General features: G+C 49.6%; 1 protein-coding gene across 6 annotated transcripts in view; it reads right to left on the reverse strand.

Annotated features, from left to right (window-relative positions):
- The window catches only part of SEZ6L (seizure related 6 homolog like), a 184,003-nt gene that overhangs the window by 71,477 nt on the left and 85,663 nt on the right, over positions 1–26,863 (reverse strand). For all 6 annotated transcript variants that reach the window (XM_070626958.1, XM_070626957.1, XM_070626959.1 and 3 more), the window contains exon 2: positions 561–1,304. In XM_070626958.1, the coding sequence (XP_070483059.1) occupies positions 561–1,304 (744 nt within the window). The remainder of the gene's footprint in view (positions 1–560; positions 1,305–26,863) is intronic.

The raw sequence follows: 26,863 nt of genomic DNA on the forward strand, positions 1-26,863 counted from the left end.
GATTTCACCCCCACTTTAGACATAAGTAAACCAAAGCTCAGAGAGGGGCAGCGTCCGGGCCAAGCTCACACAGCGAGCAGGATTCAAACCCACAGCTCACACTCTTTAATGAGTGGCTATGTTGCCTTTGTCCCAAATCAGGGTATGATTGACACTCGCTGTCTCTCTTCTCGGTTTGAAGATGCAAAAGAATTTAGAAGAAGAAAGCCTGGAACACGAAGTGCATTTTATCACACCTAGAGAAGTTCAAAGAGAAAGCACCTCGGGAAGGCTTAAGGCCTTCTAGGCAGGCCAAAGAATTCTGGTCCAAGGTGGAAAGGTTTTGAATCTGCTTGTTAGCTGTGTGGCCTTGGGCAGCTTGCTTGATGTCTCGGGGTCCCGGCTGTCTTTAAGATGGGGATATTAATTCTGAGCCACAGGGTCAAGCTCATGGTCAGTGCTCAGTAGATGGTACCTGCTGGCGGGGCCTGGACTCCCTGGTCCCCCGGTCCCCATGCCCTGCACACAGTGGGCGCCTCATTGCTGCCGCAGGACGGCTGGAGGCGCTGGGCGCCGCCTACCTGGAGCCTGCTCAGTCGTGATGACCGTGGTGGTGATGATGGTGGAAGTCGTGGTCTCCTCGGAGGCTGACCCGGTCAGATCGTTCTCACCTTTGTCCATCAAGGTCATGGGACTGGCGTCCTCAGGGGGAGCCTCTGGCGCCTCCTCGGGCGGGGCCGGCTCCCCGGGGGCGGGCCTCTGGGGCAGCGTGTGGGCCACGTAGGGCTGCGCGGTGAAGGGTGAGATCTGCAGGGGCGCCGGCGTCGTGGGCCCCTCGCCTTCCTTCCTGTCCAGCCAGAGGGGCTCCTCCTCCGAGGGCCGGCGGGTCTCCTCCGAGGTCGAGGGGTCCGGGTCCCCCGGCGGGCGGGGCTTCTCCGTGGCGGAGGAGAGGACGCCCAGGCCCGGGGATGCTGGCTGGGACCCCGCCCTCTGGAGGGCCGCGGCGGAGGTGGCCTTCGGCCTCAGCTGTTTCCTGGCCAAGTTCACCTGTTGGAGCGACGGCAGCTTCTTCCTGGGGGGAAAGGCCTGCTTGGTGGCGGCCTCCTCGGGTAGCAGCGTGGCCAGGGCCGCAGGGTCCTGATGCGCGGAGGGGGCCGTCCCTTCCAGCTCAGGCTCCCGACCCTCTTCTCCTGACTGCGCCGGATTCGGGGACGCGGTTGTCACTCTCTCTTCCCGGCTCTCTTGGCTCAGACTGCTGCTCCCCAGGGCTCCTGAGGGCATCAGGTAAGTCCCTGGAGGGCTGGCGTCTCCCTCGGGTGGCCCATCTTGGGAAGAGGAGAAAAGACATCAGTTAGCTTGGGGCTGGGGCGGTTAGGTCCTCTACCCTCTGTCAGACTCTGAGGGTGGCCCTGCTAAGGTGGCATCCAGGGCTTGCCAGGACCCTGGTACAGCCCCATCAACAGACACCGGGGCCACCTCCCTCCCTTCCTCTTTCCCTCTCTTGTTCCATCCTTCTTTCTCTCCCTTCTTTCTTCCTTCTTTCCTGCCTTCTCTCCCTTCATCCTTTGCTTCTTCCTTCCCTCCCTCTCCTTCCCTCACTCCCCTACTCCCTTCCTTCCTTCCTTTTGCTGACTGTGGAGGCTTAGAGTTGCTAGTGCCAGGCCTGAGCTAAGCGTTGGGGCTAGAGAAACTGAGACTCTCACAGTCTAGTTATACGTGTACTGGCAGAGGGAACAGGAAAGGAGAAATAACCATATTTGATGTGATAAATGATTAGGAAGAGAGAAGCTTTGCATGCTAACAGGACAGAGAAGACAGTCCCTAACCCAGTCTGTGGGGTGGGACCACCAGGTACAGCTGGGCAGGTTGTTCACTGCACAAGGACATCCTGCCGAAAAGTCGAGTGGGGCTGTAACCAGCCCGCACTCTCTTCTCCAAGCCGTGTGCCCTGGCTCAGGGCTAGATTGTCCTGGGATCAAGGGAGCATGTTTTTTTACTAAGTAATATAAAAGTGACCTTGTGGGAGACACAGAAAGATCTGAGGCTTCAGAATCATGAGGCAGATCCAGAACAGAGGGATGTGGGAGACTGTGGAGGCCTGGCTGAGGTGCGTGCAGCAGAGCCATGCAAGGGGCCAGGGAACAGAAGTGAGAGACAGCTGTTGAGGTAGGGAGGTCGGGGCCAGACCCTGGTGGGCCTCGTATACCCTGCTAACTCCTTGGGATTTATTTCGGTCTGGAAAGTAAAACTATCTAGTCATTTCAAATATGGGCTGACCTAGGCAGCTGTTTGACAGAATCACGCGTGAAATCAGCTTCATTTACTTATTTGAGACCCAGGTCTGCCAATCGCAAGCTGGCCAATGACTTCACCTCTCCGAGCCTCAGTTTCTTCAGCTGTAAAATGGGGCTGTAATTTCCTCTTTGCTGGGGTTGTCATCATTCGATTGGTTGGTGTTGGTAGAGCATACATACATGTATGTACGTACGGAGGCCTCACCCACAGTGAGTGCCTAGGACATGCCAGCTGCTGTCTTCCTTTTTACCATCATCATTGTAATCGCGCCCCTCCATAGGAGGTCGTGTGGTCTATCTTGAGAGAGAGAGGAATTACGTCCTGGGCACAGAGGCGCTCGGACTGAGAGCTGTCCTTGTCGATCTTCTGCAGAGAGACGCTCCCTCAGCCACAGTGTCCAGGCCCTTCAGCACTGTCATTTAAATTTATTTCCGCAGCCGTTGGAAAGGCTCATTTACTTTCATGGAGTCAGTGGCAGTGGCTTAATCTATATAGACTGTAACGGTTTGCAACCAGCATCAACAAATGTTCCTGTAGTTCAACGTTGATTACCAGCCAGTGTGCTTTCCAGGCCGTCAGAGGCACCAGGGCAGGAGTATGCATGGGGGGAGAGGGCATACGGATGACCTGAGAGCAGATCAAGGCCGTTCAGAGGCCAGGCAGGTTTCCTGGTCCACGGTGGGGAGCGTCGAGACTTCAGAGTTAGACCTGGCTTCCAATTCTGCCTTTGACAGTTATTAGCCATGAGATCCTGGGCAAGCCCATTAAGCTTCTTTTGTGTAATAAAGATACTCCATCTACCTCAGCCAGGGTCGGGACATCCAGCTCCTGAGACCCAGCTACGATTCGATGCAAAGAGCTTAGATGCAGCCAGGGGTCGGGGGACTCAGGGGTCGTCCTGTCTTGGCCAGTCTTCCCTAGCATAACTTCCCGTGGGTTTTCTCTTCTCTCCCTCTTCTCTGTGTCAAATGGGCACTAAGACTAGGTAGGGTCTGAGGGCCCTTCCGGCTCTGACATTGTCAGGTTTTGAAATGACCAGGTAATTGGCAACTATTCTTAGAGCCTTTTGTTAATCTTGCTTAAAAGGGCAGAGAGACAGCCTCCATCCCGACGCTGACGTGTGAGTTTTGTTGGGTCCTGTGGCTATGTTAGTTTCAGCCAGTCCTTTCACAAAAATGTCCCCTTGATCCCAAGTGGGGGAGGTGAGAGAAAGGAAGAGGGAGAGCGAGCAAGAGAGAGGGATGGGTAGACAGACAGAGAGAGGGATGGAGAGAGAGATACTGGGAAAACAAGTCGTGTCAAAGATGATAAAAGGCTTACAAATGACGTCAGTGTATCTTGGCCATAATAATAGTAATATTTGTAACATTTTACTTTTGGTTGTTTTAGTGACTGCTGGATATGTGCCAAACTAAAGGCTTTGCGTCTTCACTTAACTGTTCATTCTCTGTTTGTTACCTCATTTAATTCTTTCTCAACCTTACCAGGTAGAAATTATTCTTCCTATTTTTTTTTCTTAAAGATTGGCACCTGGGCTAACAACTGTTGCCAATCTTCATTTTTTTTTTCTGCTTTATCTCCCCAAATCCCCTCTGTACACAGTTGTATATCTTAGTTGCATGTCCTTCTAGTTGTGGGATGTGGGACGCCGCCTCAACGTGGCCTGACGAGTGGTGCCATGTCCGCGCCCAGGATCCGAACCCTGGGCTGCTGCAGCGGAGCGTGCAAACTTAACCACTCAGCCACGGAGCCGGCCCCTATTCTTCCTATTTTATGGCTGGGCAAACTGAGGCTTTGGGATGTGCAACCTTTCCAAGGTGGTACGGCAAAGCTGGGTTTCCAGCCCCAGTTTTCCTGATGCCAAAGACCACGCTGCTAGCTCCCTTAAGAATACGGGGTATTGTTATCACTGGCATCTCCCCCTGGCCTCTTCCCCCTTATCCCTTCTCTCTCTAAACCCTCATTTTGTTTGTGTTTCTGCTGGGTGGGCTACCATGTTTTTCAAACATCGAGATGATAGTCCGCATTCCTTGTTAAAATACGAATTGTTAGTCTCCCCCCGCCGGACCCATCATGTCTGTATCTCCAGGGATGGGGCTTGGGAAGCTGAAGATCGAAAAGCTCCTTGGGTGACTTTTATTATCAGGGTTATCGGAAAAGTTCATTCCAGAACCTGTGATCTCGCCTGACTTTCTATGCATTCCTTGTTAGTTTGGCCTCCCAGGTGCCTGAAGTCACAGGCAGCAAGTTTGTACAGCAGGTGGTGACCCTTTCCAAGGCCTGTGACCTCCCCAGGCCATCCCAGCCCGTCACGATGCAACACAGCCACCAAGAGCAGAAGGAAATGCAAGAGAAAGGATTCTGTAATCAGCCTCCTTGTGCAGCCATGGCTCCCACCTCTGGAGTCCCCAGGGTAAAACCCTGGGATAAAACTGATGGTAACCACAGCACCTATAAAGCATTTTAGGAAGTAAATCCAGCTACACGGAGTCAGCCCTTTCCCACGGAAACCTGACTGCCCTGGGGAGTTGCATATCCACCAGCTCCCAATGTCCCCATCCCTCAGAGCTCTCACACGCCGGGATCTTGCTGGCTGGCTCCTAACTTAAGGCCATGTTCAAGTCAGATGAGAGTGCTTCTGAGGTCTGCAGGTGTACACCTCCCGCAGGGCCTGCAGGCCTTCTGCTCAGCCAGGATGCTGGCCAGATGCGCACCACGCAAAACCAAGTCCACCGGGAATTAGGCAAAATTGGATCAGGGCCTCCGAGAGGCAGCAACTTAATAACTTGTTCAGATAGGCTGGTTTTTCCTGGGGCCCCAGTGACCACTGGGTTAAATTTACTCCTCTTTCTCAGAGCACTTAAATTTTTCAATCATCCTAGTCACATTCGGCTGATTCTTCCTTTATCGTGTACATTCTGTGCCCCTCTCCAATGCTGTCAATCAATTAATGAGAGAGAGCGTTGGGTTCCGACTTTCTCTGCTGATGAAATTCTGCAGGAGAGAGTCGACACTCTAGGATGTGGTCCTTGCACTCGAGGGCTTAGGAAGACGGGCACCCGCTGATAACCATATACGAATATAAGCGGAGGTTTCGTTAGATACACACTGATGCTCTCTTCTCTCTCGAGACACAATGGGGCACATGGAAGGTGACTGAGGATTTGTTCTGCCATCCAAGCTGGGGAGGGAGCACATCTCTTTCTCTCTCGTGTTCTAACTTGGATGGAGAGATGAGAGATTAGACTGGGAAGCATCCTATTAAGGGCAACAAAGCACGAGTTCTGATGTTCAGAAGCTGAAGTTTGTATCTTAAATGCCGGGTGGCAGCGGAATGGCGAGGAATGGCATGGGTTCCAAGCGATAGCATAGCATCGGGCAGGCACAAGGTAATGGAACCAGAAGTGGAGAAAACCAAAGCAGAGGATGCTTCTGCTGTAATGCTCAGTGCAGAAAGCAAGATGCAAAATTCGATGGCGTGTAGGAAAACGACCAGAAATGACCAACGAAAACAAAAGGCACTGCAGAGTCGCGTTTTGACTTGGAGGAAATGCACCAAGGTGGTGGTCCTGGCTGCCGCTGGGTGTTGGGGCTTTTGGGGATGTGTTTTCTTCCTTCAACTTTTTGGTATTTTCCAAAATGTGGATAACAAGTATTTAATACTATCTTAAGTAAAAAAAAAAATTTACAAAAAGAGCTGGGTTTAAATGCTGCCATTAGCATCTCCTGATGGCAAGGCTGTGGGAAGGCAGACACACGTCTGTAATCCCAGAAGGCTTCATTCGCCAGCTGAGTCAGGAACCCCTTTGGAAGGTAGTCTCCTGGTGGGGACGACGACAATTCTTCCCTCAGTGGACTGTTCACAGGGGGACCCTTTAGGAGGCAGGACTGGCAGTTGCATCAGTTGATATATTGTTGGTAAAGAGTTCTACAAAAACGTTAGTCTATTCTAATCGCCATTATTCATACCTGATCCAGTGATGGTCGCTTGTCCCTTTATACTCCACAATAAGGACTTGCCCAGCCTGCCCTGATTGGTTTGCTGGTCCCCAACAGGGACAAAACGAAAAATTAAATATCACGTCTTAAAGATCCAAAGGCTCCTACAGTTCATGGTTAACAACTGCCCAGAGAAGGAAAATGAGGTCCAGAGAGGGAAAGTGGGCTGCCCAGGGTCACACAGCATGTTGGCAGCAGGAGCAAAACAAGGCTGTTTGAGGCTTGAAGGACCACGCCAAAACACATCAAACAAAACCAAAAACAAACCCAGGAAGGTCGGGACCACCCTGAAGAACGTTGGTTCATCCTATGCCTCCTACATCTGGGCTGGATAATTCTTTGTGTTGGGGGCAAGGGGCCGTCCTGTGCATTGAAGGATGTTGGGCAGCATCCCCAGCCTCCACCCACTCGATGCCAGTAGCTACCTTCCCTCCACCCCGAGATGGGACAATCAAAAGTGATTCCAGATGTTGCCACATGTCCCTGTGGGTGTGCAGAATCACATCTATTGACCACCGGCTAATGACAGTGAACAAGGGCTGAGTTGTCTTCTCCCACTCACATTTGATCATCACTTCGTTTGTTCATTCATTCATTCATTCATTCATTCAGTGAGCACCTACTGTGTGCCAGTCCCTGGACCAGGCAGCAGGAGCTGGCATCCAGAGGTTCGCCTCGGATAGTAAACAGCCAGAACTGATGCACACAACCCACTCTTTTTGAAACAGCACATAACCAGCTTAAACTGGTTTTGCTTCTTTAAAACAGGTTATTTTAATCAAACTTGCTCAATAACAGAGATGGCATCACACATGTGCCAGGTGGGAACCTATAGCCCCAGGATGATCCTGGAACCAAGAATCTTTAGCAATCTTGCCCCCAGACCCCTTTACGAAGTGAGAAGTCCTTCAGTAAAGAAAATCCGGCTTCCAGCAGCCCAGGTGGCTTGATGGCCATCTATGGACAGATTCGAGACCAGCCAATCAGCTTACATGGGCCCAGCTGCGGCTCAGTAGCCCGGAACTCCTTAAATTTTGCCCTGAACCTTGGATCAGGGAGATCTCAAATCCTTGAGAGCCTTGCCTCTTGTCTCCTTGATGATTGACCTTGCGATAAAGCTCTTTATTTTCTCAAAAGCTGGGGCCATAGTACTGGCTTCTATGCGTGTTGGCAGGAGCCCTTGCTTGGTAACACTTTCAGTCTGAGAGGACCTGGCTCACTGGCCCACTGAGTCCTGTGGGAATGAGGACCCTCAGCTGGATCATGGCTCCCATCCCGTCTGGACCGTGACAAGACTTTCTGGGACAAAGGGCAGAGGTGGGAGGCGGCCTTGGGGGGCAGTGGGGTTTCCCCTGCTCCCTCAGTCGCAGTCCTGCATGGGTGTGCCTGGGCCAACAGTACTGATTTACCCACCACAAAGTGCATCCCAGCTGTGATCTCATTCCAGCCTCCAAACCATTCTGTGAGATGGGCATTTGGGTTTTCCTATTTTATAGATGAAAAAAAAAATCAAAGCTCAGAGACAGGACCTGACTTGTCCAAGATCAGAGAACAATCGGGATAGAGTTAGACACATTCTGACGTTGTTTCCTGTGCTCTTCTTTCCTATACCCTCCAATAGTTTTTTTCCCCCTATAAAATAGCTTATTTGAAAAATACAAGAATACCTGAAAGATATGAATTCAAAAGTTTAAGCCCTGCTCAGCCCCCGCCCTTTCCCCAATCCTGCCTTTTAAAGGGAATCAGTGATGGGAGGACCTTGTTTAATCTCCAGATGCAATGCGTTGGTATAAACATGCTAAGGGGTGATGGCACGTGGGCGTGTGGGGTGGAGTCTGAATTGCTTGTGTCCGGGCTCAGCCCGCTGCTGACCGTCCATGAGACCCTGGACAGCCACTCCCATCTCCGGGCCTCGCTGTTCTCATCTGTGAGGTGGGGTTGTACCAGCCACGTCTCCTCGGGTTGTTGGAGGGGGAAATGAGTCAGAGCGTAAAGCACAGAACTCACGTAGCCGCTGCCAGCCCTCTCGAGCGCTGGTGTCACTTTCTGTCTATCTGAACATTCACGGTTATCACATTGTGTACATTTCCCTGTCACTTACTGAAAACGCATTTTGAAATATTTCAGTCGTTCAAAAAGAGTTAAAGACTAAGGCGATAAATACCCATGTAAGTTACACCTTCAGCGTAAGACAGGGAATGCACCCAGTGCCACCGAAACCGTGCGTGCTCCTCCCTGTGCCGTCCTCCTGCTCCATCCTCTGGGAGTCATTACAATCCAGAATTTGGCCTTCTGTATTCTCATTTATTATGTGCATTTTATTATTTTAGTATTATTGTTATTGGGATTTATTGTGTGCTTTTATTTATTACACAGCCAGCCCCGGTGGTCTAGCGGTTAAGATCCAGTGCTCTCACTGCCCAGCCCGGGTTCGTGTCCCAGCCAGGGAACCACACCACCCATCTGTCACTTGTCATACATGTGGGCTTCGTGTTGCTGAAAGCTGTGCCACTGGTATTGCAAATATCAGCAGGGTCACCCACGGTGGACAGGTTTCAGCAGAGCTTCCAGACTAAGACAGACCAGGAAGAAGGACCTGACTACCCACTTCTGAAAAAATTGGCCATGACAACGCTATGCATAGCAGCAGAACATCATCTGATACAGCGCTGGAAGATGAGAGGATGGCGCAAAAAGACCGGCAGGGTTCTGCTCTGCTGTACACAGGGGTGCTAGGAGTTGGAATCAACTCAACAGCACTAACAACAGAAAATTTATTACACACGTCAATATCTCTGAACAATATATGGTATATGTTTTAAAACTTTATATAAATGCTGTCCTCCCCTATGAATCCTCCTGGAATCTGCTTTTTTCTTTTCTTTTTTTTGCTTGGAACTTTGTGGGATTCATCCACGTTGCTAAGTGTAGTTTTGATGGATTCATTTTTCCCGGCTGTATAGTATTCCATCACATTAGTATTCTACCACCACTTTTTCACTTAAAATCTGTCACAGGCATGTTTTCACGTCAGCACGTACACAGTCACTTCATTCTTCTTTAATGCCTACATTAAAATATTAACATATGTTGTTGAACCTGGCTCCTATTGATTAATATTTAAGTGGTTGCTATTCTCCACCCCCTCCTCCTAAATAACACTGCGATAAATACATTTCCTTGGTGAACTCGTCCAAGTAATTCTTCAGGAGACTGCCCTACAATTGCATTGACATGCCAAAAGATTTGTGCATTTAAAGTTTTTGATTGACACTGGGAAAGCACATTCCAGAATAACCTGAACCTCTTTACCCCGCTGCCAACTCTACAAGAGAGTGCTGCTGCCCTCTGGCTTCGTCAGCACTTCATTTCCGGTGATGTTTAACTGGACCTACTGAGTTGGAACCTGGGGCAGCCGGACTCAGGCACAGTGTGCTTCTGGAGGACCTCCCAGATGATTCCGAGGCGCTCTCTGACTTTCTCTAGTTGCTGCTGCAGCTGTGCCCAAAGTCAGCCCTGATCTTTCACCCTCCTAACCACACTTCTACTTGAGAGCATCCAGGAAGCCTGTTCTAGGCTGCTTCCCAGGTCCACCCCACGGCAGCGAGAATTTATATAACAGATCAGGACAGGGGTCAGTGGCAAATGAGGGCTAGGAAGAGAGTGTGGATGCAATGGCTTTGGAGCAAAAGCGGGCCCATCGAAACAGCAGTAGATTTCTAGATAAATAGGCTTCTTGGTCACATCCTAAAGCAGAAAGACACTTATGGTCAAGACACCCACTAAGATGGTACAAAGTGTTCACGATACAATGTATTGTTTGCATGAGCAAAAATCTGGAAACAATTTACCTGCCATCTACAGGGAGCTAGTTAAATGATTGTAGGAACACACAATGGAATACACGTCGGGTCCAAAGGAAGGAGGTGGAATCATTGGTGAAGAACACGGAGAATGCCTGGCAAGACTTTTCACAATTATGAGTGCGTCTCCCCTTTGATTCCACAAGTCCGCTCCTGAGAATCCATCCTGCCGAGGGATGTTTGCCTTTGTGCAAAATGACATACGTACAAGGTTACGCAAAGCTACTATAGACAGTAGCAAAGGTTTGGAGACGAATCAAGCATCCATCGGTCAGGTTAAATCAGTTAGGGACCATCCAGACAGAATGCCATGCAGCCGCAAGAAAAGAATAGTGAAACTGTCTCTGGACCAAAGAGGAGAGATGGCCAAGGTTGCCATGACGTTACAATGCAAGGTGCACGATGGTGTGCAGGGTTTGTTGCCTTTGGGGTAAAAATGGGGAGAGAAGATAAGGCTATGTATGTTTGCGTTTGCTTATCTGTGCATAAAGAAACTTGGAAAGGAGACACCAGAAACTAATTGTGCTGGTTCTAGAGGAGGTGGGGCATTGGAAAGAGGAGGATGGGGAGTAAGTGTGGGAAGGAGAATTTTCACTGTGTCCCTTTTCACGGATGCATATATATGTATGCGTGTGTGTATGTGTATATCTGTAGCCATATATAGGTGTCTGTATGTGTGTGTCCCTATAAATAAAATAGTACCTATTCAAAAATTACGTGACTAATTAAAAAAATAATAAAAAGAATGGGAGTGCTAGGTGCCAACACAATTCAGTGCAAAGCGAAAAAAGATCAAGGTAGAACAGTGGGTATAATCGTTCTCCTGAGAGTGGAAGGGGTGCATTTGAACGAGGTAACGGGGACTGTCTCCGCAGAGCAGCTGAGGCCTGGGGTGGCAGAGGGAGTCACTTTTTATTGCATCATTTATACAGTTTGATTTGCTTGCCGTGTGCGTGCTATTTCTATAGCAATGATAATTAGTAATAACCGTTAATAATAGTAATGAGCTGTCAACCCAGTTTCAGAGAGGGGCAGAGAACGAACCCCAGCCTTTCTGAGGGATTCGAGGTGCTCTTACATTTCCCTATGGGGTGGGGAAGTCTGCTTTCCTCCAGCAGCGAGGCTTCAAGAAGCAACACCTGTGCCTCCCCTCTCCATCCCTCCCTCACTCATCCTGGGAGAGGGGGGACCGCCTGATTGCAGGAATTAGGGATGTCATTGGTATGCGCTGCATCCTCTTTCCAGGGCAGACCCACTGGGCTGAAAAGCCAGCTGTGCAACTCTCTCTCTCTCTCTGTCCAGCCTTCTCTACTTGTGCCCCAGTACCCCAATCAAAGTGGCAGGACACAGTGTAGGTGTCCAGCTGTGATCTGCAGCCCAGCGTAACCAGTAATAAAGCTGATTCCATCAGGCTCCTTGTGGCTACTCTCCAGTGGTTAAAAATCAGAGGCGGGGACTGGAGGTGAGTGATCCCCATGCCCTGCGCTGACTGGTTAAGAGTCCAGAGTCCTGGGAGAATGTTCTAATGGGTTTCATTGTCTTGTATATTATACTCAGGTTAAGCGCAAGTAACCTGGGCTTCACCAAGCACGGCGTGCTCTTTTAGGAAGTGTTGACTTGGCAGTTATAATGAACGGCCCCTGGTGGTCCTCCGCCTTTGGCAAGACAGATGGGAATCCTCATACAGAGGCAGTCTGTCAGCCACGGCAGATTTCCTACCACATCTCCAGAATCGGTCCCCAGTCAGGTTTGTATCAAATGAGCCCTTGGAAATGATCAAATGATCAGATTTTGTGTTTAAAGTTGGAAAAAATCATCTGGGGTGGGTGGGTAGTACTTTCAAGATGTAAATCAGATTATGGGGTCTCTGATTAAAACCCACCAGAGGCTGCCCATCACGTTGAGAGTAAGATCAAACTCCTTTCACTTGGGTTCTGGCCTTGGCCCTCCCTCTCTAACATCATCTCTTACCATTTTATCCCCCCAAATACAGTATCATCACAGACACTTTTTTTTCTGCTGCTTAAACCTTCCAAATTCATTCTGTACCTCTGGGCCTTTGCACATGTTCTTCCCTCTGCCTGGAAGTCTCTTCTTTGATATCTTTGCTTGGCTGGCTCCCTCTGGTCATTCAGATGTTGGCTTACCTTCTCCACGATCCCTCTCACCACTTTCTATCTCATTGCCTTCAGAGTGCTTATTGAAATCTGAATTAGTCTTGGCTGTTTGTTTCCTTGTTCATTGTCTATCTCCATGAGATGGTCCACATCCATGCAGCACCACCTCACATCCCCACATGTGTCCCAAGTGTGGAATAACTGGGACATTCGGAAGCTGTCTGGGAACCACAAGACCCCCCCTAGGATGTTGTGCCACATGATGAGTTGTGGTCTTCCCAGTATCTTCTCGTAAAGCGGAGCTAAGGTAGTGTTGGATGAAAAGTAAAAGTATATAACCGTCTTTATTTTGTTTGCTATTATCTTCCTCACCACCTACAACAGTGTCTTCCATGTAGAAGAAATCCAATAAATATTTATTGAGTTCATCAAAGACGGAAGGCAGGAGAGAGACAAGAGCGGGAAGGATGGGGAGAGATGGGGAGAAGGAAGGGAAGTTGGGACCAGCGACGTGTCATTCACCTTTGTGTTTCCTGCAGAGCCCAGTACATACCAGACATCCCATGAACATTGTGGGAAAGAAGAGAAAGGATGCTTTGAGGCATTCAGCAAGTGTTTAGGAGCTGATGAAGTTTCCTTCAAGCCCAGAAATTCTAGAATCCTGAATGTGGCTGTGCATGGGTGGTGGGGAACAGGGAGGGCGTAGACATTGCCGACGCAGGACCAGGAGCCCAGGCCTCATCCTGGTAAAAGCTGCCGTGGTCCAGCCCCCAGCCTTCTCCAGGATCGGTTTTTCTAACTTCTTCCCTTTTCACCCAATTTTCTTCTCAGGGCTAAACTGGACTGATTTCTATTCCACATCCTCTCTCCACCTGGAGATGAGTTAATCAGCAGGGAAGAAGGGCCAGGAAAGAGGGAGGAGGCTGGGGTCATTGATCGACCATCTGTGATTTGACACTGCCGCTGTGAGAGCATAAGGAAAGCCCAAGACCCCCGGCCTCCCTCCTGCTCTCAGAGATGGGGACTGGAAGGGAAGTGGAGGCCCCGAGGAAAAGCCCCACCGTGTTCTCCCACAGGCGATCACTCTCTATGTGAGGAGAGGCCGGGAGAGCCCCTCAATACGGGATCAGCCTGAGCGGGAGACCATCCGCGATCATCTCCACCAGGCTCAGCCATTCATGCCGCTGAAAACTCATCCAAGGTGGTTATCTAGGGGGGCGTTGTGCAGGCGCAGGCAGAGCATGGGAAATGTCCAAGGCAGGCCAGACCCCGTGGGCAGTCCCAGGGCCGAATGGGGAGTGGGACGAGCTCAGCTTTTCATTTTTGCAAAGCACCAAAGAACCTGAGTCCGACCATGAGAGGAGCAAAGAGAGCGAGTGTACCTTCTAACCTATCCAGTTACTCCCACAGCCGTTGTTATGAAAACCCTGCTGCTCTCTTGGACTTCCCTCCGTACCTCTAGCCCGTTCCATCCGCAGCAGCCAGAGAGGTTTTTCCAAATCACCTCCTTCCAGTGGCCAGTGGTCCTTTCTGGTAAACTTCAACTCCTTGGCTTTCCCGGGAGGGTTCCCGGTGCTCTGTCATAGCAGGCGGCCCCATCCTATTTCTCACTGCCTGCCACGGGCAATGAAGTCATTTCAGCCCTCCTGCGTCCGATCAATGTCTCTCTTTCTCCCACCTCTCATGCCTCCATCACTCTGGATATTGTGCTATTGATCTCTACCTGCATTTTCTCTTCTTCCCTTCACTGCCCCCACCACCAGAGAGAAGTCCCCGCAGCGAGCAAACTAGCAGACTTGTCTGGCTTCTTTCTTGTCCTCCTACTGGAAGGAAGTTTGGTTTATGATGTCAAGAGTGGAGAGATGTTCTAGGTGAATGTACCCACCAGCTTGCTCTAATCCCAAACATACTTGCATCACAGCAAAAGCAGAGGGCACGAAGGCAGCCCAGCCCTAGAAACCACATGGTTTGCTTTAGCAGCGGGAAGGCAAATAGAAGCTGAACTGGTAAATCTGCTTGTTGATCTCTATTTTTCTGGCATTGCCCAACATGTTGGGGTCGCATGGGTGGAAGGGAGATTCTGACGTGATGTACACATCACCCCAAAGCAGCATAACAAACTGCACCTGTGAGCTGACATCCCGACCCCTTCTGATCTGCTTCAGACACCCAGGGGCCCCAGAGGACGTGCAGTAGGTGTTAAGAGGACAAGCTCGTACAGGCAAGAAAAGATTCTTTCAGTTTTTTGGCTGAGCGAGTAATTATCTGGTAATTGTCCTCTGTGAGCAGGCTTCTCCCCCACGAACGGGCCTCCTTTGTGATTCATGTTGGATTCAGAAAGCCATGCACCGTCTTTCATGTCCAGTTACGACTCATCAGGGCAGCGGCCGGGCGGTGCATCCATCTTCCTCGTGAATGAGCCCAGATAGCTCTTGGCACCGGGGTGAGATCCTGCCTTTGTATCCTTAACAATCTGATTAACTGTGGCTGACATCAGCGCCAGCCGATTAGCATTTCCATACTCCTCTGCCTTCCCACCTCCAGCCCCACCTCCTTCCATCCGCCCCCACGCCTCTCACGTCTCATGGCGAGACTCTGATTTCTTGCTGGTAGCGAGGGGGAGAGGAACACGGCGTGATTTATTTGTGTACACGAGAATGAGTGAGTCACTGAGGGAGGGCTGGGAGACAGACACACAAGACAGCTCAGAGAGGAAACCCACGGTGGGGAATCTGTCTAGATTCAATTACCTATGTATTCGCATAGACAGATACACTATTCGAGAATGAATCCAGACGGTCCGCAAGTGAGTTTAAAAGACATCACGAACAAGTTCACAATTTCTCTTGTCCTGTTTTGCTCAGATTCACGGACAAGAGCAAAAAGAACCAATGGGCATCCCGGGATGCTTATGAGGCTGTGCTCAGAGCTGGGAAATCAGGAAAGCCGGGCTCGGACGCTGGTGGTGCCACCAAATTGCTATGTGACCTTGAGCAAATTCCATCTCCCAAAGTCTCGCCTTCGTGTTTTGTCAAGTTAGGACGGTACCCTTTGGCTGGTCAACCTTAAAGAAACAAAAATTGGGGCGATGGAGGAAATTCTATGTATGACTCAGTTTTAAGATGTTCAAAGCGGTTTTACAATTTCGAGGCTTAATTTGTTTCGTTTAAGAGTTGAGAGCGGTCGTCTCTTCAGGCATGACGAGGACAGCCGTGGCTTTATTCGCTGGGGACAAACAAGACATTCTCGTGGCTTTACTGAAAGCATTGAAGTGCTTTGTAAATTTTTTCCTGAGGAGCTATTGTTATCTTCATTTTAATGAGGAGGAAACATTGGTAAGTGGCAAAACCAGGGTTTGAATCAGGACTGTCTGACCCCCAAACCCAAGCCCAGTGAGGCAGGAAACAGGCTGTATTTGTCCTGTGTCTCCCCTCCATGTCTGGCTCCAGGGTGAATGCCGAGTGCCACCTGCTACAAACAAATGGCACGGGGTCTGCTCCAGTTAAGAGGTCCCCGGAGACAAAGGAGGACACTGTCTGTGCCCCACGGGCGGCAGAGACCCAGGCGCTCCTCCTGAGGACTGAGCTGCAGAGAAAAGTGGGAGAACAGCTTCTACAAAGGCAGAACCCAAAGGCACCTCGGGGTTGGGGGAGCTGGCCTAGCATCCCCGTTTTACAGGTGGGCACACTGAGGCCTGTGGGGTGAAGGAGAAAGCTCTGGATCGGGACAGTGAGGAGGCCTCATTAACTCCCCCAGTGGCCTTTGGTAAGTCCATTCTCACCTCTGGGCCTCAATTTTATCCCCTGTGTCATGGAATAATTCCTTTAAAGAAAATCTTAAGAGGTATGACAACATAGGTCTGGATTGTCCACACCTTGTGCATTCCCGAGAAAGGTCTGGCCCTGGCCCAGCTCCTGGGAAGGGACCTCTAAGCCCCTGGACTGTCCTGCCTGGTAAGTGTCGTTGTTAACCTGGAGGTGTTGGCCCCGCCGGGTACCCTGTGCTAAGCGTGTCATTTATGGTGTGGGCCTAGGGCTTGGTGTCAGTTTGACCTCTGGAGGTGCTGAGGACACAGATCAGCCACATGGGTGGTCAGTCGTGCCTGTGTGACCAACCCTCAATAAAAACTCTGGACATCACGGCTCAGGGGAGGTTTCCTGGTCAACAGCACTCCGTGGGTGTTGCCCTGCTCCTCGTGTGGAAGTGAGCACTGTCCACCCGCCTCCACTGGGAGAGGGCAACTGGAAGTTCACGCCTGGTCTCTCCCGCGCTCTGCTCTACGTGCCTCTTCCCTTTGCTGGTTTTCGTCTGTATTCTTTCACTTTCATAAACCAGAACCCTGGGTATGATGGCTTCTCTGAGTACTGTGAGTCCTTCTAGTAAATTATTGAAACTGAGGGTGGTCTTGGCGACCACTGAACCCCCATAGTAGGTCACAAGTTGAGATCACATGGCTGAATCAGGAGTGGAGGTGGCAGTCTGAGAGCTACCCACTGAGATTTCCCCTTACTTGAGCCACCTGTGGTGATGATGATGATGCTGCTGCTGCTGCTGATGGTGATGATGATGATGGTGGTGATGATGGTAATGATGATGATGGTGGTGGTGAGGATGATGGTGGTGATGATGATGCTGGTGATGCTGCTGCTGCTGATGGTGATGATGATGATGGTGGTGATGATGGTAATGATGATGATGGTGGTGATGATGATGATGGTGGTGGTGATGATGATGGTGATGATGATGATGGTGGTGAAGATGGTGGTGATGATGGTAATGATGATGATGGTGGTGGTGAGGATGATGGTGGTGATGATGATGATGGTGGTGGTGATGATGATGGTGGTGATGGTGGTAATGATGATGACGGTGGTGATGGTGATGATGGTGATGATGGCGGTGATGATGGTGATGATGACAGCAGCGATGGAGGCTAATGGTGATAAATGATTACTACTTGCCAGGTCCTGTAGTACATGCTTTTACATGGATCATTTCATTTGCTCTTCTCAACACCCCTGGGGGGCAGGTAATATTACCCTCAATGAGGAAACTCAGGCTCAAAGAAGTGTGGTCATTTGCCCAAAGTGACACAACTAGTAGTTGGTGGGGTTGGGATTTGAACATAATTTGTGAAGCCCTAAGCAGGTTGGTTTTCATCTTCCTTCCAGATCTGATGTCTTGGAGATGGGTGATTTTAAGGGGCAGTTTATCTTTTGGGGCCACGGCTGAGAATTCTGGGGCTTGGAGGAAGTAATGGTTTCTGCTTACCCCTCTTCTCCCCTGCTCTCTCAGGTGAGTTTGTCCATGCCAGGTCCACACCTGCTACCTTCTAGGTCAACTTCAAGGGGCGCTTGAGCCCCAAATAGGAGAAGCCATTCCTTTCTATTCCACTCCATCGCATCCCATCCACCTTCTCCCATCCCATCCCATCCCTTCCCACAATCACATGTGGAGCGCACACTCTGTCTGGGGGGATACAGGGATGCACAACACATCCTCTCTGCCCCCAGCCTCCACAGGCCAAGGTTCTCACCAGGCAGATGAGCTCAGTGCACCCCGGAGAGCAGGCTGGCACCATCTAGTGCCAAGCCCCGGGCGCCTCCTTTCTCTCCCTCCTGGGCCATGTCTGCCTCTTGGAGTCCAGCCAGCCTCTGCCGGGAGCCTAATGAGCTCTTGCAGCCAAGGAGAACAATGCCTCGGGTGTGTGTGGGCCTGAGGCTGGGGCGGTGCACAGAGCCGTCCCTTCACTCCCAGGCCTGCCGGTGGGCAGGTGGTGGCTGTGGGGCTTTAGGGGAAGTGCCGGAGGGGGCGGGTTTCATGGTCCTCAGAGTGGCCGTTGTCAGCCCCCCAGCCAGCCAGAGAGTACACAGAGAGCCTCAGTGTCCTGGCGCCCACCTGGCCCCCTTCGCGGGCACTGTGCCTGCACATGCTGGCGCCGGGCCATCTCCCTGGGGTGGGGGAAGGATGTCCTTTTATTCAGTCAGCGGCCATCTCTGCCAAGGTTGGCTCAGCACACGTGGAGCTCGTGACACAGAGAAAGAGAGAGAGGGACGCAGAGAGACGCAAAAGGAAAGGTGCCAATCTCCCTTTCTCATGGACAGTGACGGCAGCTTCGTTCACAATGCTACTAACCATTTTTACGCGAGGACAACAACGGTCCCGCTTTTTGAATCTTATCACGTGCTTATGATGTTTTACATGTGCCCTCTCGTTGAAGCCTCAGAACTGCTCTGTGAGGCAGGGACTGTGAGTTTATCCACTTTGCAGGTGGGAAAACTGAGCTGCAGAGAAGGAAATTCACTCACCCAAGAACACACTGGGAGAGGGTGGTGGAACTGAGATTCAAACCCGGGTCTGTCTGACATATGAGCCCCTTAACTGCTCGCTCTACTTCATTTCAGGTACTGTTCACAGCATTCTAAATCCGTTATCTTGTTTAATTTTCACAATAGCAATTCATTCGTTCATCCATGCCCTTATATAGTCATTCAACAAACACTCACTGAGAACGCACTGGGTGCCAGGCACTGTGCTTGCTCAGCAATGTGGTGGGAGGTATACAAGATGTTGGAAACAGTGCTTGTTCTTAGAGGGGAGTGGGAGTGAAATGGAGGTGAGCTCCCAGCTGCATAACTCCTGCTTTTCTCTCCAAGGCCCCTACACCCGTCTGAGGCTGTGGGAGCAGGAGCAAGGGGTGCCCTAAGATTTGTCCTTTACCTGAACTGCCTGGACAGTCTGAGTTTTCCACTTGGCATAAGACAACCAGATGCAGCCTGGCCGAGTGATAAGAGTATTTGCTGAGAACTCAGACCCCTTGTATCCAACACCCAAAGTGAGGAATGCTGTGTAGACTGTATTTAGAGTCTCTTGGTCCCAAACATATCTTTTTTTTTTCTAAAGATTAGCACCTGAGCTAACAACTGTTGCTAATCTTCTTTTTTGTTCTGCTTTTTCTCCCCAAATTCCGCCCCCCCCCAGTACGTAGTTGTATATTTTTAGTTGTGGGTCCTTCTAGTTGTGGCATGTGGGATGCCACCTCAATGTGGCTTGATGAGCAGTGCCGTGTCCATGCCCAGGATATGAACCAGCGAAACCCTGGGCTGCTGAAACACAGCGTGCGAACTTAACCACTTGACCACGGGGCTGGCCCCCAAGCATATCTTTTAATGCTTTTCACAAACTGTTATTGAAGTGTGACATACGCATAGAAAAGTCCACTTAATTGCAAGAATACAGCTTGATGAACTCCTCAAATGGGACACCCCTGGAGAGCTAGCAACCAGGTCAAGGAGCAGAGCATTGCCAGCACAGGCTGTATCTCCTGGTCACAGTTGCCTCCGGTAACCCTTATTTCGCCTTCTATCATTGAGGATTAGTTTTGGCTGCTTGTGAATTGATTGACTAATTATGCAACATTTTCTCTTTTATATCTGGTTTCTTTCACTCATTCTATTTGTGAAATTTATGCACGTTGTTGCCGGCAATGATAGTTCACTCCTTTTTTATTGCTGCGTAGTATTCCATTTTCTGATTATCCCACAATTTACCCATTCTACTGCTGATAGGCATTTGAGTTGCTTCCCGTTTTTGGCTATTATGAATAGTACAACTGGGAACATTGTATTGCATGTTTTTTTGTGCACATGTACCCATTTCTGTTGGGTATATTCCCAACAGAGTGCTGGCTGCCCAGTAGGGCATGTTCATCTTTAGTAGAAACTGCCAAGATTTAGTATAATCTTCCAATTTTGCTTAAAAAGTCTATCCAGCTGCTTTCCTACAATGCAGTAACTAGCAGACTGACAGGAGCCTAATGTTGTTTATGTAAATACTACTAATAATTACTATTTTTACTGCTGTTCTGTTGTTCCTGTCCTTCAAGGACCTGGGAATGAAGGCACATGCTAAGTACCAGATGAATGTTTGGGATAAAAACTGGAACAGAGTGAACATCCAAAAGGGCCAATTAGACATTATTCCAATACAAATTCCCATTTCCCAAAGGTCGGCTGGCCATGCTTCATCCTCATTTTGGTGTCTGGATCATCAGTGGACATCTCATTACATCCTTGAATGGGGATTGCTTCTTGCAGCTCCTTCTTTAACTAAGCATGAAATGAATCCAGAGGGGGTGGGCTCACCCCTAATGAGGTTTCGAGATGGCCGCCCACAGAGGGGAGCAGGAAGGCTGGGAAGGCAGGGAGTCCAGGCTGAGGATGGGCCACAAGCAGCCCAGGAGACACCAAGGAGGGCTTTTCCAGGAGAGCCAGCCTTACGCAGCCAAGCTTTAAGCTGGAGGCAATGCATCCCCTGTGCACCATCCTGACCTTCTCTTGGATGAGGAAGAGAGGAAAGGAGGGGTACAAAGATGAAACTGGAAAGTGGTCCAGAGTTTAAATCTCTGAGGGATCTGAATCCACATCTTCCCTGTGCAGAGCGCTGGAGACATCCACAGCTTCTATTCTGCAAACCTTCCTCTTCCTTTTTGGCCATCCTGTCTTTGCTGGTGCTGTTCCTTCCACCAGGACTGCTTAACACAGAGAAGCACACCCACACCACAACCATCAGCACCAACATCACTGTTTCCAAAAATCTCTGCTAATTCTGCTGTTGCAACTTAAGCCTCCTGCTTTGGTTGTTCTTGTTGTTTTAGAGATGCAGAGAAGTCCATATTTTGGGGAAATTGAGGTCCAGGGAGCAAAAGTGACTTGTCCAGTGGTACCCAGGAATAATGAAGATGACAACAACAACAACAAGAATAACAATATCTCAATAACAATCATTGCGCCTTTATCATGTGCCAAGAACTTATTTAATCCTTCTGTTTCAAGTCCTATGTTTTGGCCCATCTTATAGATAAGGAGACTGAGGCTCAGAAAAATGAAATTATTATCCTGAAGCTTCTGAAAACAGGTATAGCACTGTCCAACTCCAGGGCAAGTGTCTTTATCCACTTCTTGCGTTCCTGGCTCTCTGACATGACATCCTCCCCAGTGCTCTTCATCCTGACAGCGTTCTTCTTCCTCTTCGATGCCTTCTCTTCCCTCCTTTCCTGGTCCCCTCCCTTTGTGCGCTAGGCTTGTAACACGGGAACGACAACTCATCAGCCACAGCTGGAATGGCACTGGTGGGCGAGATAATACAGTATTGATCTTCCCACAGCAGACTCTATGCCTTGTAGCCAAGTGGAAGAGAGATGAATGCAGGGCCCTGGTGGGTAGCAAACAGCATCTGTAAGGCAGCTTCTGTGACAGGCAGGATAACATGCTTTATTAGCCTCATGACAAGACGATGTTTTACCGTAATTTTGGATCAGAGACTGGGCGATGTTCGCATCAAAATATGTTTGGGAGGCGGTCACGCTGTGTAAACCACAAATGAAAAATGACGTCAATGGTGGGAGCTGGTGGGTTGGAGATTGGGGTTAAGCTCAGTTTTCCAAAGGGACATGGAAAGTGCAATGAATGCTCAGACCTTGGAACTACAAGGCCGGGGTTCCATTGCTGACCCTGGGACTGTGTCAGCGACACCTCCCGACACTCCAGGTGTATGCACCCATTTAAGTTCCTGATCCTCTGCCAGAAAGCCTTGGGTATTGCTACTGCAGGGTCTGGGGCGTTCTAGACCAATGTTTTTCTTTTTCTTTTTCTTTTTTTAAAGATCGGCACCTGAGCTAACATCTGTTGCCAATCTTCTTTTTTTTTTCTTTCTCCCCAAAGCCCTCCAGTACATAGTTGTATATTCTAGTTATAGGGCCCTCTGGCTGTGCTGTGTGGGACGCCACCTCAGCATGGCCTGATGAGTAGTGCCATGTCTGTGCCCAGGATATGAACCCGTGAAACCCTGGGCCACCAAAGAGGAACTCGTGAACTTAGCGACTCGGCCATGGGGCCGGCCCCAAGACCAGTGTTTTTCGAAAGACCACTTTCAGCAAAATCTTCTGGCTGATTTTTTAAAGGCAGATTCCTGGGCTTCACCCAAGACCCACTGAATGAGAATCTTGGGGGTGAGACCAAGGTGTCCACGCTTTTACCAAGCACCCCAAATGAGTCACGTACCCACGGCCGTTTGAGAACCACTGCCTTCGGGAGTGCTGGGCATGGAGAAGATTGCATCCCAGCATATCCCACGACCGTGTCATCACACCAGTAAGGTTGCACTGAACTGCATTATAGGTAATCACGTAATATTTTTATGGTACTTTTTCACGTACATGGCACAGTCACATCCATTGCTCTGTTTGATCCTAGAACAAACAACTTTGTGGAAGAGAAATTGTCCCCCCCATTTTCTAGATAAGGAAACTGAGCCTCAGAGAGGTGAAGGACCATTCAAAGGCCTCACATCCAGTGAGCAAAGCAGCCAGCATTGACTCCCTCACCGTCTTTCAGAAACAGCTTGCTCTCTAGGATTTTCCCTAGGTCAATGCTTCTCAACCAAGGGTGATTTTGTCCCCTGGGGGACATTTAGCAATGTCTGGTGATATTTTTGATCATCACAAGGAGGGAGGGAGATGCTACTGGCATCTAGTGGGCAGAGGCCAGGGATGCTGTTTGACATCCTTCGGTGCAGAAGGCAGGTGCCCCGCCCCACGAAGAACCATCCATCCTCCAGCCTAAATGTCAGTAGTGCCGAGATGGAGAAACTCTGGCCTACACACCCTCCCCCACCCCACTCAGATTTTGTTGTAAGTTCACTGGGATGCGTCTGGAGAGTTTTAGCACCAGGTGTTATCCGATCAGATTAAGGCCCTGGACCCCTCTAGCTGTTGAAGGAACGGTGGACTGAGTGAAGAAAAAGCAGATACAGGGAGGCCAGTGTAGGAAGCGAAGGTAATAGCTGCATGATCTTGGCCATGCCCCATCCCCTTGCCGAGCCTAAGTTTCCTCCCAGGTAGAAAGGGGTGGAGGGATTAGGCCAAAAGACACTCCTCCTATCTCTTTAGAGCTGTTCTCCGATCTAATTCTGTCTCATTTTCCACTAATGCTGGGTGACCTCCTCTGGAAGGCGAGATGAGATCTGAGAGGCCGGCCCTTGTGACAAAGTCACACTTCGGCACTTTGGCTGATCCATCTTCCCGCCTCGTCAGCCAGATTTGCTCCATGTAAAAAACACCTCCCAAGGCAGAGAATGCTTTGCAAGGAAATTGGATTGGAATTTAATTGATGGCCTGGGCGATATGCCACAGCCATCAAACTACCCTGAAAAGCCAGCCCATTGTTCTGTACAGAAGCCACACGGCTTTGCTTGGATAAGGCCGTGGGTGTGGGTTCAGCTGCTTCCCCAGTGGACCCGCTGTGAGTAGGAGCCAGTGGGTCAGCAACAGGCCAGCCCCCGATGGCCTCCACAAACATCCTGGCTGGAAGGGTCTTGAATTCAGCAGAGCCTCCACATCTAACTCCTGCCTCTTATTCTCTCCTGTTGCCTTCCCTGCCATCCTGGTGACCCCCTCTCTTCTGACCATACCAGCCCCTGCCTTAAAACCCCTCCATGGACCTCCATCATCTATGCCAGCAATCCCCAAATTCACTATTCTGGGCGCTATGGGGAGGTGCGCCACAAAAGTAAGTTTGGAGATGCTTTCTCCTCCTCTCGGACAATTACAATGTCCACCTTCATGGTAAAGGCTCTGACAAGTCCTGCAGCTAGAAAGAAAATGAGTTTTTTTAAAACCACATTTCCCAAATCCTTTGCATGTGAATTCCCCTCCCCCTCTCCTCTTCATCCACGTCTCGCTATTTATGTCTTATAAAGTAGGCTTCCACAGAATTCCGGTCTGGGAAACACTGCCCTATATATGGAAGTACGAAATCTTTAGTCTGGCATTCAGGGCTCTCCACAGAAAGGTTCTTGACTGCATTGCCAGCCTCATGTCCTATCTTCTAGGTGTTTCAAACTCCTCGACATTTTCCAAATCCCATGTTTTGGAAGGGCAGGCAGGAAAACCCAGTGGTTACAACCAAGCCTGGAGTTGCTGAGTCACTGAACGTGCTGAATCCCATTTTTGCCACATCCTAACACTGTGAGCCTGGAGAGCTAACCTCCATGACCTCAGCCTCCCTACCTGTGAAATGGGGACAAGAGAACAACCTCATAGGGGAGTTGTGAGAATTAAATGAGCAGAGATATGTGAGGAGCCTGGAACATCATAGACACTCAATCAGTGTTAGCTCTTGATTTAATTATGTTATTATGACTTCCTATACACTCTTCCCTCTGTTGGCAAAGCCCAATGGCTTCTTGGCCATCTGGTAAACCTCTACTCACCCTAAATGTCTCGCCCTGACATTATCTCTCTGTAGAGCTTTCTTCATATCTCTTGGAGCAGATAGGTGCTCCTTCCCCCATGCTCCTGAGGCAGCTTGCATTCCTTCTTTCTTCCTTCCTTGATTAATTTAGTTTAGCTGAGACCCTATTCTGTGCCTGCCACTCTTCTAGTCCTTGGGGACACAGTGGAAACAACACTGACTTGGTCGCTGACCTCCTGGAGCTGAAAATCCAGAAGGAAAGTCAGACGTGAAACCAAGAAAGACACAGAAAATTAGCTGCAACCAGGAGCAGAGCCATGGGAACACTTACTGTGACCCTGGCTTCTATTATTGCTCTGACTATGCTGCATTTTAATGACTGGTTTTCGGGCACATCTCCTCTGCCAGACAGGGAGCTCCTTCAGGGAGCTGGAGTGAGCACCTGGAGCAGAGAAGATGCACCTGAAATGTTTACCGGCTACAGGGAGGGCCTGGGAGCGGCAAAGGTTGGGGATGACCCTCATCCCTCCGTTCCCTTTGACTGAACCCACCTGCCAGCTACTGAGACCTCTACCGCTTGGAACCAGCCATAAACCAGATCCCTTAAGGAGGAGAAGAGAGAATGACCTGGTTTATTCTATTTGAAGAACTCAGAGTCCATAGTGCCCTGGGTGTCTCTCAGAGCTCCATTTTTATTTCTTAAAGAAAAATAATAAACCAGGTTAGTGCTAAAGAAGATGAATAGTAACGGAGGCAGGCTAACTGGCGGTCTGCTCCTCTCTGAGGTGCTTCCTTGTCAGTTCCAGCGAGAGGGAGAGAGAAAAGACGTGGTTCTTCAAATAGCTCTTTTCTTTTTGGGGAATATGTAATCGTCTCAATTAAAACACAGACCAGAATATTTAATGGCACGGAAATTGATTTTGATGCTATTTAAATAATTCCCCCCTAGAGAAAATGGGTATTACTTGGCCCAATTTGTGGAAGCATTCATTTCTTTCCCAGCTCAGAACTTGCGTGCATGAGGCTCTGTTCACACAAGGCAGATCCGAATCCGTGTCAGGCGCAGAGGATTTTCCAGGCGACTGGAAGGGGAGGGAGCCTAAACAAAAGGCACTCAGGTCACTAGAGAGGTGCACAGGGGGCAAGTTTAAGAAAACATGCCCCAGCTACACCATCCTCAGCTCCTCCAAGGATGTTTCCACGAGACCCAGCCGCAGGGAAGTGCTTCTAGGAGACAGGACTCGTGGACCAGTGGCACTGTCCATGATGTCATGAGGAGTATGGGCTGAGAGGAGGGGTCAGTGATGCATAGTCCTATATGACCCCTCCATCCTTAACAACACATCTCGTGCAATAGGAACGCATCACCCCCTGTAGGATATCCACATGTCGGTTCTCTCTGAGTTGCCTTTCTTGGGAGAGGCTGCCTCTGCAAGGCGCTCACAGCTCCTCCATGAAGATTCCACGTCAGAAATTATTACTGGCAAAGGAAAATCCACAGGTTGAAAGCAGAGGTGGGCAAACTGCAGCCCATGAGCTAAATCTGGCCCACCATCTGTTATTGTCAATAAAGTTTTATTGGAAGACAGCCATGTTTTCTCTTTTACATATTGTCTGTGGCTGCTTTTATGCTGCAACGGCAGAGCTGAATAATTGTCTCAGAGACTGAATGGCCAGCAAAACCTAAAATATTTACTATGGGCCCTTTACAGAAAAAGTTTGCCAGCCTCTGGTTTGAAGTACGAATATATGAAATTACCATTTTAGTAGTGAAAAGAAGAAAGAGATAAAATATTGGCAATTTCACCTGGTTCAACCTAATGCACCATTTTGGTGTTAAGCCCCAGAGGTTGTACAGCACATTTCATTCATCCTACTCATTTGTATTTGTATAGCAAACAGAACTAAAGGTCAGAGAGGTTAAGTGACTTGCCTAGGGTCGGTCACACAGCTGGAAAGTGACAAGATCAGGTTACACATTCAGGAGCCCAGCTCCAAGATAGCTGCTCTTCCTGCTCCCTGTGGCTCCTCCCAGCAAGCCCTGACGAACTCTGTGCTCTGTTGTCAACTTCTGTGCCCTCACAGTCACCAGATATTAACATCCTCTCCTGCAGTGCTTGCCCGAGCAAAGGTAGCCACAGAGTCTGCCAAGAATCTGGAATTGGAATGACCCTGAGTTTATTCTTTGTGTTACTAGCGTAAATTTTGTGATTGGATTCCTTGATCTGAGATGGCCAAAGGTCGTCTCGTCTCAGCCGTCCATGCTGACGGGTTTAGAGTTATCTCAAGAGCCGTGGGGATTTTAAACTTGGGGATGGAGATGACATAACTAGATTCGCGATCACTCTACTTTCCAGAC

The sequence above is a fragment of the Equus przewalskii genome, chromosome 7 (assembly GCF_037783145.1).
Source record: "Equus przewalskii isolate Varuska chromosome 7, EquPr2, whole genome shotgun sequence".
NCBI classification, from domain to species: domain Eukaryota; kingdom Metazoa; phylum Chordata; class Mammalia; order Perissodactyla; family Equidae; genus Equus; species Equus przewalskii.